Source organism: Neoarius graeffei, chromosome 26 (assembly GCF_027579695.1).
Source record: "Neoarius graeffei isolate fNeoGra1 chromosome 26, fNeoGra1.pri, whole genome shotgun sequence".
Lineage (NCBI taxonomy): Eukaryota > Metazoa > Chordata > Actinopteri > Siluriformes > Ariidae > Neoarius > Neoarius graeffei.
The window spans coordinates 23,766,366-23,782,625 of record NC_083594.1 but is presented as its reverse complement, the minus strand read 5'-3'; the positions used below and the strand labels follow the sequence as shown (position 1 = coordinate 23,782,625).

At 41.4% G+C, this 16,260-nt stretch overlaps 1 protein-coding gene across 1 annotated transcript; it reads right to left on the bottom strand.

Moving 5' to 3' along the window:
• Window positions 1-7,191: 7,191 nt before the first annotated feature.
• On the bottom strand, window positions 7,192-12,343 carry LOC132874047 (protein BTG1-like). Its single transcript, XM_060909923.1, has 3 exons — window positions 12,136-12,343; window positions 11,830-11,966; window positions 7,192-7,697 (listed from the first exon to the last, which is right to left on the bottom strand). Exons 2-3 carry the CDS (start codon window positions 11,945-11,947, stop codon window positions 7,351-7,353), a joined length of 465 nt encoding a protein of 154 aa, XP_060765906.1. The 5' UTR covers window positions 11,948-11,966; window positions 12,136-12,343; the 3' UTR covers window positions 7,192-7,350.
• Between the last annotated feature and the right edge of the window lie 3,917 nt (window positions 12,344-16,260).

Here is a 16,260-nt window from a genome sequence, read left to right as displayed (position 1 = left end):
GTTACCTGAGAACTCAAGTGTATTTGGGTGCCCAAACTTTCGCATGGTGTTCCTTTTCTTTTTTCACTCTCCAATTATACAAAACAAAAATAATACACAAATCTTGCATAAAACGCTGAAAAGAAATGTCTCGTCTTTACCTTTATGCTTTTTGGTGATCAGTTCATCTTCTGCTCACTTAACTATTCATAGTAACAGACATTTTCAGCAAGGGTGCCCAAACTTTTGCATGCCACTGTAGATAGATAGATAGATAGATAGATAGATAGATAGATAGATATTTTTAAATGGCAGTCATAGGCTTTTTCATAAGTAAATTAAGTTATAATTGTTGCGATAGATGGGCGGAATGTCTTCGTGGAATTGGAATGACATTTTTAAATGTGATTCCCCCCCATTTCACTTCTGTTGGCAACCAGAATTTAAAATGCTAGAACTTTACTTCTGTTTGTGATACATGCAAAAGACAAACAGTTATACAGCTGGCAGTATTCAGCACTATATTTAGGATAAAATGCGAACCTATGAAAGAATTTCCCAGGCTATCACATGTTTGTGTTATACTTTTATTTCTTGTCTCACAGGTACTTTGTTGTCCCCTGTTTGTTGCTTTGATCTGATTTTCACAAAAATCCCAATATATAACCAGCACTTATGTTTCAGCAAATGTGTGTGTGTGTTTGGGGGGGGGGGGAGGAATTGATTGATTGATTGATTGATTGATTGATTGATTGACTGACTGACTAATGTCTCCAGTGGTCTCTGGTGGTTGCCACCATCACAGAAATACCTCGTCTTGTTTTTCTGCCTAACTTCTTGGTGCAGCGCAAGGTGCTGAGACTGTTACCCAACCAGACTGGCAACATTATTATGGTAGGTCCTCAGGTGATGGGCAGGGAGCAGGAACAGCTGCCCCAGGTGATAGGCAGGGAATTTCATACATGCTGCAGAACAAAATGATTTCAAGACCTTTAGAGTCTGTGTTATGTTTCAGTGCTGTACTTTCATCTTCAGCACAGCTGTGATGTTTTCAGGGCAGCACCGTGGTGTAGTGCTTAGCATTGTCGCCTCACAGCAAGAAGGTTCTGGGTTCAAGACCAATGGCCAACAGGGGCCTTTCTGTGTGTTGGTTGCATGTTCTCCCCATGTCTGCATGGGTTTCCTCCAGGTGCACCGGTTTCCCCCATAGTCCAAAGGTATGTGGTTACCGGTAGGTCAACATGGGGAAGCCTTGGTCTGAGGTTGGGCTGAAGTGCCCTGAGCAAGGCACCTAACCCACAACTGCTCCCTGGGTGCTGTAGCACAGCTGCCCACTGCTCTGGGTATGTGTGTGTGCTCATTGCTCACTTGTGTGTGTGTGTTCAGATGGGTTGAATGCAGAGGTTAAATTTCACTATGTGTTTAAGTCTTTGCTTGAGTGTATGTGTGACAAATAAAGGTTTCTTGACTTCTTTCCCTTTGCGTGGGGAATCTGGGACTTAAGAAATTCACACACACACACACACGTGTGTGTGTGTGTGCCAGCCAATATTATTATCTCATCTCATCTCTCATATTGGCTAACTTCTCTCCGGGTCACATCTCATGGCTAACTTCTCTCCGGGTCACCTTGGTCTTAGCCTCTAACCTTCTACAGGGTCGCAGGCGAGCTGGAGCCTATCCCAGCTGACTACGAGCGAAAGGCGGGGTACACCCTGGACAAGTCGCCAGGTTATCACAGGGCTGACACATAGACACAGACAACCATTCACACTCACATTCACACCTACGGTCAATTTAGAGTCACCAGTTAGCTTAACCTGCATGTCTTTGGACTGTGGGGGAAACCGGAGCACCCGGAGGAAACCCACGCGGACACAGGGAGAACATGCAAACTCCACACAGAAAGGCCCTCGCCAGCCACGGGGCTCGAACCCGGACCTTCTTGCTGTGAGGCAACAGCGCTAACCACTACACCACCGTGCCGCACCAATATGATTATTATTATTATTATAATACATTCCTTTTGGGTGTTCAATGTGTCTCTCTTTCAAAATTCTCTCAAAGTCTTCCATATTTAACGAAGCAAACCTGTTGGCCATGCTTGTTTACAAATTGTCACAGTCGCTCGCCAGTGTGGAAGTTTTACGTCTCCTACGTGTCTCTATTCCAATTTTTTTATGTCTGTTGGTATGTTTCTCTCTTTTAAATATGTGTGAAAAATATCTAATGAAGTTTTGGTAGCCTTTCAGGTGTTCAACTCATCTTTCTCTTTCCCGGCAATCAAAGAAATGCTTGTGCACATGCGCAGCAGAAAATTTTCTCATTGGATATTTGCATCAGCTCCAATGTGTGACGCCATGTTGTCTTGACAACCATGCAATATCGTAAACCATATTGAATTCTCATTCTCCATCGGGTAAAGTGACATAATATACGTAGGATAAGCTATATACTAACAATATTGCATGCTATTAAACCAAATGAATGAAACCCGCGAGAAGGGTAAAGAACACGTTTTTATTCCATGGAAAAAGTGTCCTGTATGTATAGCAATTGAATAATATTGGCTGCCGTTGAGTGGTATATCAGATATATTCCATTCAGCTAGCATGATACTGAATGAATTGAAGACAAGTTCAATATCATACCAGCTCAATGGAATATATCTGATGTACCATGAAAAAAGCCAGCCAATATTATTATCTCATCTCATTATCTCTAGCCGCTTTATCCTTCTACAGGGTCGCAGGCAAGCTGGAGCCTATCCCAGCTGACTACGGGCGAAAGGCGGGGTACACCCTGGACAAGTCGCCAGGTCATCACAGGGCTGACACATAGACACAACCATTCACACTCACACCTACGGTCAATTTAGAGTCACCAGTTAACCTAACCTGCATGTCTTTGGACTGTGGGGGAAACCGGAGCACCCGGAGGAAACCCACGCGGACACGGGGAGAACATGCAAACTCCACACAGAAAGGCCCTCGCTGGCCCCGGGGCTCGAACCCAGGACCTTCTTGCTGTGAGGCGACAGCGCTAACCACTACACCACCGTGCCGCCCCCAATATTATTATTATTATTATTATAATACATACACATTCGATGGAAAAATTATAGATTTTACAAAAAGTTAAGAACAGAGGGTTACTTACCAACATCCAATGCTCACTGGTGAATGGAAAACTTTCTCATTGAATATTCACATCAGCTCTGACATGTGATGTCATGTCTTGACAACCATGCAATATTGTAAACCCTACTCAATGCTCGTTCTCCACTGGGTAGAGTGACGTAATACACGTAGGATAAGCGATATGCTAACAATATTTATTGGACGCTATCAAACCAAATGAAGGAAACTCACTAGAAGGGAATAGAATACATGTTTTTATTCCATCAAAAAAGTGTCCTGTATGTATAATAATTCCTGGTATTTCACTCCGATGATGGCACTCCCAGTTTTCCACTGACGCGTTGTCAAAATGGCAAACTGGTTCAAAATTAAAATTCTTTTGATTAACTTGCATTTTTTTTGTGGATGTGTCTATATAATATAAAGAACTTTATAAAGAGAGAGAGAAGGAGTAAGGATAAAGGTTTTCTTTTTAAATCCAATACTGATCTGTCCTATATTCTATCCACATTCACTGGATATGAGCAATCACGTGCTCTGATTGGCTACTCTACTACTAGGATATCAGCTCAGATACCATGAGTAGAAAAAAACAAAATGGCGGAGCATGTTGCTGAACCAACTGAGGATGACATAAAAACTCTTCTCGAAAATAAAACCCCAAAAATTATCAAGTATTTAAAAAAAAGAAACAGCTAAAAGAATATAGTTCCCCCCCCCCCCCCCCCCCCAATATCTCCTGTTCTACACGACAGCAGTCAGTGGTGGTAATGCACCTTTAAGTTGGTTTGCCAACCACCAAAAAAAAAACCCTAAAGAAGAAGAAGAAAACCCCCCAAAATACAAAAAAGCAACAAAATATGGAACAAAAGCATTTTATGGTAAGAACATATATTTTTTAAATTTTTCAATAATTATTTTATAGCATTTTTCACAAATTGCTACTATCATTTCACCGGTTTGTTTACATTCTAAGCAGAAATTATTTTGTCGGACATTTTCTATAAAGTTTTTATTTATTGAATTTGCAAAAAATAAAAATGAAAAATTATCTGTTTCTCAAAATCCAGTGAATGTGGATAGAATAAAACAGTTATTTCAAGAAATCGAGTCGTACATGAGCTGATAGTCGAGTTCGCTATAAGCCATGTACGACGAGGTAGTTGGGTATGGCGGTAGTTGGATAGGACTGCTCCCTTCTGTGGGTCCTTCAGGATCAGGACCATGCGACCTTTAGTCAGCCATTCCGGATGAGTCCCAGCAGCTGGTTCATCTGTGCTGCCAAGTTCTTTAGCCAGTAGGCATGAACCATATCCAGGCCTGGGGCTGTCCAGTTCTTCATTTTCAAGACTCTTACTTGAATGTCTGCCACAGTGATGGTTACTGGGTCTTGTTCAGGGAGATTGTTGTATTTGGCTCTCAGGTCTGTTAGCCACAGAGTACTGTCGTTATATGATTTTTCCTTCTCCCATATCCCTTTTCAGTATTGTTCAGTCTCCAGCCTTGGTGGATCTGGAACCATGTTGTTATTACCCTGCCACTGGTGTATGGCTTCTGTACCTCCTTAGATGGGTAACCAGGGCTGTGAGTCTTTGTTTGGCACTCTCTAGGGCCTCAGGTATGGACAGCTTGCTGTATTTATTAGATACTCATACTTTCTGGAGTTCTGATAACTGGCTAACTTCTCTCCGGGTCACCTTGGTCTTAGCCTCTAACCTTCTTTTCTATGATGGAATATTGCACCTTATGGTTAGTGTCCATCTTATAGCCAAGCAGGATCATATATCAGCTTGTTGGTCATAGTAGGGATTGTTCATACTGCTGCTTCGAGGAGATTTTCAGGAGGTACTTCACACAGTATTCAGGCACAGCGGTTCCAGGTGTTCAGCTTTGTGACTATCTTCAATTTCAGGTCAGCTACTCGTGCATTAAGCTCTTGCTTGCAAGGGTGTGCTGGGGGGTTCCCAGTCTCAATCTTCGAGTGTGGGGATGATGATAACCCCCCTGAACTGGTACCCTGACGCCTCCTTGCCTCCTTCTCATCAATCTCTAGTTACGATAGCAGTTGCTGTTTTTTACTGTAGATGTTGGGTATCGAAGCATCCATTGGTCCCACATCCAATGTTGCCTCAACCAGGACACAAACCCATGACCTCTTGCACCAGAGTGCATTAAGTCAGTGATGTTATCAGCTGAGCTATCCACCAGCATGGTGGTGGATGTAATATACAGTACATATGTGTGTTTGTTTATTTATTTAACAGTTATTCCGTGAAATCAAGTCGTACATGAGCTGATAGCTGAGTTAGTTATAAGCCAAGTACAATGAGACTGAGTGTAATAACTTTTTATTCTATCCATATTCACTGGATTTTGAAAAACAGAGCATTTTTATTTTTTGCAAATTCAATAAATAAAAAGGGCGGCACGGTGGTGTTGTGGTTAGCACTGTCGCCTCACAGCAAGAAGGTCCGGGTTCTAGCCCCGTGGCTGGCGAGGGCCTTTCTGTGCGGAGTTTGCATGTTCTCCCAGTGTCCGCGTGGGTTTCCTCTGGGTGCTCCGGTTTCCCCCACAGTCCAAAGACACGCAGGTTAGGCTAACTGGTGACTCTAAATTGACCGTAGGTGTGAATGTGAGTGTGAATGATTGTCTATGTCTATCTGTCGGCCCTGTGATGACCTGGCGGCTTGTCCAGGGTGTACCCCGCCTTTTGCCCGTAGTCAGCTGGGATAGGCTCCAGCTTGCCTGCGACCCTGTAGAACAGGATAAAGCGGCTACAGATAATGAGATGAGAATAAATAAAAACTTTATACAAAATATCCAACAAAATCATTTCCGCTTACAATGTAAACAAACCGTCAAAATGACTAGCAATTTGTGAAAATGCTATAATAATTCTTGAAAAATTAAAAAAAGACATTTGTACCATCAAATTCTTTTATTCCATATTTTGTTGCTTTTTTTTTTGGGGGGGGGGGGGGCTGTTTTCGAGTAGAGTTTTTATTTCATCCTTGGTTGGTTCACCAACATGCTCCACTGTTTTGTTTTTTTCTACTCACGGTATATGAGCTGATATACTAGTACTAGAGTAGCCAATGCAATTGCTCATATCCAGTGAATGTGGATAGAAAATTGCTCACACCCCTGCCCTATTTGCTGGTGATGTCACTGACTTGTTTCTGTCATAATCTGCTGTTATTTTCCTTGACCAACACGTTTGTTGCTGAGTTGTTAGTGCACCAGTGGTTTCTTTCTTTTTCAGGACATTCCACATTGTACTGGTTATGCCCAATGCTTGTGGAATAGCTCTGATCAATTTTTTTCTCAACTTTAAAAGGGCTTGTTTTCCCATAGACAGCTCTCTGGTCTTTAACAACAAATTCAGTCTTCACAGGCAAAACCAATGGCTCAAACCAAGAGTAGATACTCCAAGCTATTAATTGTTTAAAGAATCAGCCTAACAGGGCACACCTAGGCAAAAAGAAATACCTATTCCAGTATTTTTTGATCACTTGAAAAATGGGTGGGTTCACACAAAAGTTGCCACATTCACAAAGTTGTTTAACACAAAGTCTATCATTTCATATTCATCTTTTGATCTCAAGCCCAAATGTCTTGATAACATGGTAAAAATAGGAGAACTGGCCTTACCATTCTAATACTTTCAGAGGAGGAGACTTTCTTGTGATAATCAAACTTCACATACACTGTCTCATAACATTCAGCAGTATGTAAGGTGTAATATAGTATCATGATGGTACAGCAAACATTTCACCTTCAGTTCATGTTTTAACGAACCCATAAACATTAATTCAAACTACCATATGCTACATTTGAGCATAGGTTATTTGGGTGGGTGACCATTCTCGCAGCAGCAACACTGATAAGGTAGTGTATCTGTCACTGGTATGAGTGGATTAATGTGGGCCTCTGATGGATCCTTTCCATTGATGGATGTGGTAGAGAGGGGTTAGAAATTATATAGCAACAAATGGGCTACAGTTTCACCTAAAATATGCACTTACTTTAGATATAAAAAATACATTACACAAATATAACGTAAAACACACTATTAAAAAATTGAAGCATCATCTTTAATCAAAATATATAAAACATTTACAAATATTTACAGGTGTTAATCAAGTACTAAATCAAAATATATCCAATTTATTCAGTCATTAAAATTATCATTTAAAATATAAAACAAATGTGGGCCAGATGTGCAGAGAGATTAGCTGGAGACAGTCATCACATTAAATGATTTTGAAGGGCTCGACTGACCAATTCTCAGTTTCTCTTTGCAGCTATCCAGAGAGTTCAGATGAGTATCCGGCGGTGGTGGTGTGGATTCGTACAGTACACATATGGACCCGTCCTCCCCTATACGATAGGACACTTCGTAGGGGTCGACCCACATTGTAAGTTCACAAGGTAAGAGGGAGAAAAGCTGCTCCATGCTGAGACCAATGTTGTAAGCAGCCTTCCCTACTAGCGGGTCCATCCTGTGATTGATCCGGATACAGCGGTATCCCGAACCTCTAAATGGTGCGTCAGGGAACCAGTGATGCTCATAATGCTCTACAATCAAAGAAAAAAATACTTTTAAAAACTCTGTTCAACTTGCATATTGTTTTAAGAATAGATTTGTTATTAGAATGTCATGACTATCATTCACTTGGGATGGAGTTCTCAAAAAAGGCAGCATTTCTGGCCAGCATTATTGCTCCCGAGATAAAAATCTGTCCTATTGAAAATATAAAGTCTGTTTTGCACTGATTTCAGCAGTCTTGTAAGATTCGTCTACTGTACGAGATGATCCCAATAAAATCTTGGCCGGATACTAAAACAGACATGTTCTTCATGTCCGATTATATGATGACGATCCTCTAATGATAATCTGAAACCTGCTATGCTCAGCTGCTCTTTGTGGACTTTAGCGCGGCATTGAACACCATCCTCCCTCACAGACTGGTGTCCAAACTGACAGACCTGGCGCTGTCTCACACCATCTGCCTCTGGATTAAGGACTTCCTGTCTGATTGCTCCCAGAGGGTAAGATTAGGCCCCCATATCTCCTCAACCTCAGCACTGGCTCCCCACTGGGCTGTGTGCCAAGCCCCCTATTCTTCACCCTCGACTGCACCCCCGCCCACTCCAGTAACAGCCTCATCAAATTCACGGATGACACCACCACAGTGGGGCTCATCTCTGGTGGGGGAGGGAATGAGTTCGTGTATCAGGACGAAGTGGAGCAGCTGTCTGGGTAGTGCAGAGACAATAATCTGGTCCTCAAAACCAACAAACAGAGACAACAACCTGGTCCTCAACACCACCAAAACCAAGGAGCCGATTATAGACTTCAGGAAAAGAAAACTGACATTCTACCCATACTCATCAACGGGAGATGTGTGGAAAGGTTCTCGGATTTCCTGGTTCCTGGGGGTGCACATAGAGGAGGACCTGACCTGGAGCACTAACATCACACAAGTGATAAAGAAGGCACAGCAGAGACAGGGCTCAACATTAACTTTTTAATCCACTTGTCCAGTTGGACAAGCAGCAGGATTTTTCACTTGTCCTGAGCATAACCTTTTTATTACAGTGTATTTACGAGTTCAATGAAAGGAAAGTGGTCGTCATACCCGTGCAATGGACTTTCACTCATGCGCACTCTGAACAGCGTGCGCCTCTAACGACAAGCACCTACCATGGATTAAGCGCAATCAGCGCGTGCATAAAAAGACGCTGCCAACACTTACATGGTGCAAAGTACTGCGGCGTTTATCACCATTACTGAGCCATTGTTATTGCATTATCTTCCTGGTTATTGGCTCTCTGTGTTCTAGTTTCCGAACTTGTCCTGCCCAGTTTAGTCTGTTTGTGCCTTGTTCGACTCTTTTACCTGTTTATCGATATTGATTCAGCCTGCTGCTTTGGATTATATGCCTGTTTGTTTCTTTTATAATAAAGACATTCAGTGCGTTTACATGCACATCCAAATCGAGCTGCTGTCGGTAATCGAGCTAAGGGTCCCAGCAGGGGTGCCAGAGAAATCCAATCCTACATGCACATAAGGAAATCGAGCTATTGTGTGAGGTACATTGTGCACCCGAGCCATAGGTGGCGCTACACGCCCCATTGTGTTGGTACACTTCCGGTTGTCGTCATGAAGAAGAGCTATTCAAGAGTGTAAACAAAGTTATCAGTTCCGTGTTCTCCATTGCGCGTTTTTCTCCCGTCCATGAATTTTAATATATTCAACTCCTTAAGCTGAATGAGCATGAACTCTGTCTCCTCATTGCTCCAGAAGTGCACGTTTCTGCTCGCCATTTTCTCTTCTTCGTTTGTTCCTCCTGACCTCTTCTGCTGCTCGCTACTACTGTTGCCATGCCGACCGAGGCTGTCGTGTTTCCCGCTTGTGGTCTCGTCACTCGTCACTTCCGGAAGGGGCAGTGCTGAAGTAAGTAGCTCGACTACGTAGCTCGATAGGGTTTACATGCACTAAGTAGCTCGGCAAAAATCGCATAATCTAGGTCGTGTAGCTCGATTACGAGAAATCCAGTTCGGTTCAATTTCAGCCTAGCTAAGGTGTTTCCATGGCATTTAGAACTTCGATTTCAGTCGAGCAACGGCAGAAATTCGATTTTCTCTATGTGCATGTAAACGCACTGACTGTTCCTGCATATCTGTCTCCTCTCCAATCAACCTGCATTTACTGACACTGGTTCACAAAGTTTACCAAAACAGAGGTATAGTTATGACACTCATTATGCTTTAATGATTTGTAATTTTTCAATAAAACTCAACCTTTAACAATAAACAAAAGCCATCCAAAGCCCCATTATGGTGCATGTGTTGTTATAACCCATTACCTGATCTGCAGTTTCAAGAGATCTCACCCAAATTCAAAGCTTCTGGAGGAAATCAAGTTAAAGTCAGCAATGTTAAAGTCACTGTTACAAACAGTACAGCGTGCAATACCGTCATTATTTTACCCCATTAGGCAAGGGTACACTTTCGTGTAGTCGGAGGTGAAGTGGGTTTTGTCTTTTCATTTTTTGGGGCACTCTGTCACGACGCTCCTGGATACACTGAACTGATGGACTCTCGGTCCAAGAGAGAAGACGTAAAGCCCGCCCACACAGAACACTGACTGGTCTACTTAACAAGATAGACCAATCAGGATGCACACTCACACTCTCTCTCTCCGGGAGAGAAAATGTAAAGCCCGCCCATACAGAACACTGATTGGTCTACTTAGCAAGACAGAGCAAATCAGCATCCGCTCACGCTCTCTCTCAGGGAGCCGCCATCAATATGTGGGAGACTTCCAGAACTTCCAGGAGAGTTGAGAATAATTCAACTTGTCCCATCGGACAAGCAGATGCAGATTTGACTTGTCCGTACCGAACATTTAGTTGTCTCGTCCAGTCAGACAACTACGGTACCAATGTCAAGCCCTGAGAGACTTTACTTCCTGAGAATCCTTAGGAAGAACCACCTCACTCAAAATCTGTTTGTGTTTTCTATCATTGCTCCATAGAGAGCTTACTTACATACTGCATCAGTGTGTTGTTTGCCACACAGCAGTAGACAGGAAAGCACTCCAGAGGGTCGTCACCACCACCCAGAAGATGCCCTCTCCCCTACCTATAACAGCTTTACAGTTCCCACTGCCTCAAAATATCCATCCCACCCTGGGCACACTCTGTTTGAACCACTGGCCTCGGGCAGACGGTTCAGATCAATTAAGACACGGACAAATAGACTAAAAAGCAGCTTTTACCCAAGAGCCATAACTGCATTAAACACTGCTTTTTTTAAAGAGACTGTGCAATAAAAAAAACAGCAGAGTATGAAATGTCTTGTATGTGTGTGCATAATTTTAGAGTTTTCGAGCTGTTAATATACATTATATAGACATATTCTTAGGCAGATGTTGCACTGATAGGATTGCTTCCAATTTCATTGTACAGTGTGAATGTGCAATCACCATAAAGATACATTCTATTCTATATTCTATTCTATTCTACATTCTATTCTACATTCTATTCTAATGCTGGATGTTGTAAATTACGCCAGGATCGGACTACACAAAAGGCATATTTGGATATGATTTTGTAGTGTCTGGCAAATTTCCAGGGTCAGGCCCATATATCAACGTCGGAAATGACAAACAGGCCTCATAATGTGGCATAATCGAAAAACAGTGATGTGGCGTCTGAGATCCCCCACGACAGCCTAGCATGCCGGAATTATTTTGTATTTTCTCCCCTAGCGTAGTAAACAAACAACTCTGACAATGTAGTCATGATTGACAATTTTTTTACCCTCCTCTGCAAGGGCGCGAATGATGATTGGTCGGGGTCAAACTTGTCATGTTGCCAGTCTCCGGACCAAGACATGGCAAGAAGTTATGGCACTATGATTGCCTAATCTGACATCATGACCATCGTCAAAGACAAAATATAATGTAGTCTGATCCCGGTATTAAATATAGGTGGTTTTTTTTTTAATACATCAGTGACTAACTGAGAGTCACACTCATAAGCTTTCCTTTTTTATCATAGCAAGGAGTCAGTATAATTGTAAAGGTACTTGCCTATTTCAGTGCAAATGAAAAATAAGTAGATTGAATGAATAAAGACTAAATATTGTGTGAATACTTTGGTCAGAAGTCATAGGTGTGTAATGTCATGTTTAATCTGACCTCCTAATGCCTCTTCCAGAGAATGACTGAAGTGTTGGAGTTGTTCTTCAGACAGAAGTCCTGTTCTTCTCAATAATGTAGTGATAAAGTTCACAGCTGTGGTCACCTCGACTTTCATCTCGAAATATCTTCATAAACTGCAAAATATCATACAAAACATTTTACTTTCCAAGGTACAGCTTTTATGTTAAAATGAAACACAAGCTAGTCTTTAAGTTAGCTTTTAGTCCTCTGGCCTGAAGAGTAGGTTGGCACTTTTTCTTTGTTCATAATACAAAAATAAAACGACTATTAAAGACAACTCACCTCCTCTAAACTCGTCAAAACTAATTCACATGGACTTTCACAGTCTTTTCTAATCGCAAACTGAACAATACATCCAACACAAATGTAAAATTAATCGACTTTCTTTCGACTAAACTTCACTTCACTTCACCAGCACAGACCAAAATAGGCTCAACAGCGCTTGTATCCCAAATAGTTCCACAACCGCTCTCTCTATACGCTTCGAATGGCATCTGGCATGAGAAGCTTCTGCACCCTACGGAGTGCACGTTGTGTCTATTTGGTATTCGACCCTCGCAGTTGTGGACGTTGCGGAATGTCAGGTAGTAAACATTATTGAGCGTCATACAAGTCACTCGACCAATCGTATCGTACGCTGGCGTTACGTCATGCGTAAACTGAGTGCGCGTCTGTTGATCGTTCTGAATGGGATAAGATTTGGGTTTGCTTAAGTGATTACATACTTAATAACAAAGTCAAGGAAGTTTCTTTTAAAATATTACATTTAATTTACCCCACAAACACACTATTGCAAAGATTTAAAACAGACCTTTCAGATTTATGTGTTTTCTGTGGTGCTATGTCTGAATCTATTTGTCATTTATTTTATGAATGTTTTTTCTCAAGGTTTTTTTGGGTCGAGGTTGAGCGTCTGTGTTGTGAGGTATGGTCTTGTAGTGTATCCTTTAGTAAAAAAGATGTTTTGTTTTTCTTTGAAAGAAAAACATTTTGTGAACCATATAATTTTATATTGAATCTTTTTATTATTTTGGGTAAATATCATATTCATAGATGTAAATGGGGGGGGAAGGAAACCCTCATTTGCTGCGTTTAAAAATGAGGTCAAATCATATATGAACTCTCTTGAAGGACTGAACAACCGCAAAGCCGAAATGGCAACTTATAATTTTCTTTCTTTTCTTAATTAATGACTGTATGTTTCTTTCTCTACCCCACCCTTCCAGTGTTTTGTATAATGTTTGGTTTTTCAATAAAGAGGAAAAAAAAAGGAAAAAAAGGGAAAAAAAAGTAAAAAAAAAAGTTGATCGTTCTGAATGATATCTTACCAACCTGCTCAGTGTTCTCATTACTGACACTGATTACCATTTGAAATTTATACAATTAAAGAGCTTCTGAATTGTTGATATTGTTCTATCAATTACTATAGGTTATGGGATTCATGTATCAGGCATGAGAGAGCTCAGAGTGAAAAATCTGAAATAATACTCGTCTTGAATTTTAATATACAGTAATAACAATGAAAGGGAAGTCTGCTTAAATCAGATTTTGAGCTGAAAAATCTCATGCCTGAATATTGTATACATACAGAGACCCATAGAAAATAACACAAGTGATGCTTTAGAAGAATGTTTCTCATCTCATTATCTCTAGCCGCTTTATCCTGTTCTACAGGGTCACAGGCAAGCTGGAGCCTATCCCAGCTGACTACGGGCGAAAGGCAGGGTACACCCTGGACAAGTCGCCAGGTCATCACAGGGCTGACACATAGACACAGACAACCATTCACACCTACGGTCAATTTAGAGTCACCAGTTAACCTAACCTGCATGTCTTTGGACTGTGGGGGAAACCGGAGCACCCGGAGGAAACCCACGTGGACACGGGGAGAACATGCAAACTCCGCACAGAAAGGTCCTCGCCGGACACGGGGCTCGAACCCGGACCTTCTTGCTGTGAGGCGACAGCGCTAACCACTACACCACCGTGCCGCCCCCCTATAATATCATATATAAATTAAATAAAATTTTAATAAGATTTAACCAAAATAGTAACAACTCAATTAAAAAATACTGCACTGTCTTAGTACTACTAAAATACGTCTCTCACACTAAACACTTTCCAACAGAATTTTTAAAAAGCACTAGAAATCCTATCAAAAGCCTATCGGAATGCATCAAAGGAATTTGCTCATTTGCAAACTTTGACTGAAAGTTTTCAAACAAAATTTAAAAATGGCACTATAAATACTACCATACTATCAAAATATACTCCACAAAGAAATTCACTCGAATGCAAAATTTTAGTACTACCAAAATACACTCACTAGTAATCTTTCACTTAAAACCTCAAAACTCGATCAAAATCAATCACTTTCCAGATAATTCACTTGTAAACTTTCACTTAAAACTTTCAAACATAAATTCAAAATAGCACTAAGACACGACCACACTATTCAAATACACTCACCAAACAAATTCTCTGTCATGCAAAATTTCACTAAACACTTTAGAAGTTGTACAGTTTGTTTCTGAAATGGTATGGAAGACTAGTTTATTTTCACACTCAAATGTCCATTATATTCTGATTTAAGGTATCTTTACCTTAAAATGTGTAACTGGCTGGTCAAACATTTGCTTATCTATGGAAATTCATTCTCCCATGCAACCTGGTATTTGCATTCATATTTTTGCTGTTTGGTATTGGGTTTAGTGGCCATGATGGATGACTGCTTGTAAAAAATGTCAGTCAGCCTGGGTGAATCCTACATTACGGAAGTGACTGTCGTTCTGTTCGTTAATTGGTTAAAAATCAGTTGATGTCAGCAGTGTCTCATATATGATTCTGATTGGACATAATTGGGAGTATTTTTAATTTGGAGGTAGGGATTTCCCCAAACCAGGAGATTATCCAGTTTTTAGCAAATACGATCGGGAGACAGGAGATGGAGACTAAAATCAGGAGCCTCCCGCCGAAATCGGGAGGGTTGGCAAGTATGCATGATTACGGTGCATTTGTCCAGTAACAACAGAAACAGACTTTGTTGCGTTTAATGCGGATTTAATACCCAGAAACATTTAGTAAAGCCAGAAATGTTTACAGTAATGTAACGAAGAGTTTATTTTACAGTACTAGTGTATCTTATTGTATGTGCTATCCATACCCAAAATAGTTATATAGTTAATGTTGTGCTGTAAGAGTCAAGAGTACTTTACAGCACTCTGATACACGATAGGGACTAAATCTAATGTTCAGTTGCATCACATAATCTTTTTAATGAAGGAAATCCCATAATTCTGTTTACCTATCAACAAAATTAACTGTCAGTCTAACATTATGTTCTGTAGTAGTGTAGACATTTTCTACATAAGCAATAAAACATATTGTAGCATCAGGGACTGCATGAGATAGTGGGCCCCTGGGCACGGACACATAAAAGGCCCTAAACTGAATAACAACAATAACAGGGGATTCAGCTCCCAGTGTCTTGTGGAAAACTAACAACAGCTTAAAGTGCATATCCTGGACCAAATTCAGGTTTTTTTATATGAAAGTATGTCCCTTTACACACTCATCCAGAAGGGTAATTTTGCACAAGGCCATCTGTCTACAGCAGAAAAAAATAAAATAACAAAACGCGTCTGAAAAAATCCCAAGGGAGTCTGGAGCCAGATTCGTGACGTCACCTGCGGAAGCGCCAGCAGGCTACGAGAGCTTGCACGGTTTCAGTGCCCAGCCTGTGTAGACCAAGCGCTCCCGTTTCTCTCTCATTGTCCGGTCTTTTGAAAAACAATGAGTACTAATCCCATCAAGATTGGTGTTGCTACACCCTCCTACGATACATCTGTTCACCATTTTAATAATTACGTGATAACGTTGAAGAAATTTGCAGAAAACCACCAGGTCGTTTTCTCATAAACAAACCAGCGCTGACATAGGATTCAGAGGGAGGCGTCCCGCACGCGACGTCACGAAAATCAATGTTTGCTGGGAAATCCAAATGGCAAGTTTTTTCAGAGGCGGACCAATTTGCCTCAAATGGCTTGATTTCAACTGAATTTTTCTGGTATTGCGCAAGGTAAAAAAATTGCACAAAATACAAAATGTGACATATTTGGGTGGCACGGTGGTGCAGTGGTTAGCGCTGTCGCCTCACAGCAAGAAGGTCCAGGTTCGAGCCCCGTGGCCGGCGAGGGCCTTTCTGTGTGGAGTTTGCATGTTCTCCCCGTGTCCGCATGGGTTTCCTCCGGGTGCTCCGGTTTCCCCCACAGTCCAAAGACATGCAGGTTAGGTTAACTGGTGACTCTAAATTGACCGTAGGTGTGAATGTGAGTTTGAATGGTTGTCTGTGTCTATGTGTCAGCCCTGTGATGACCTGGCGACTTGTCCAGGGTGTACCCCGCCTTT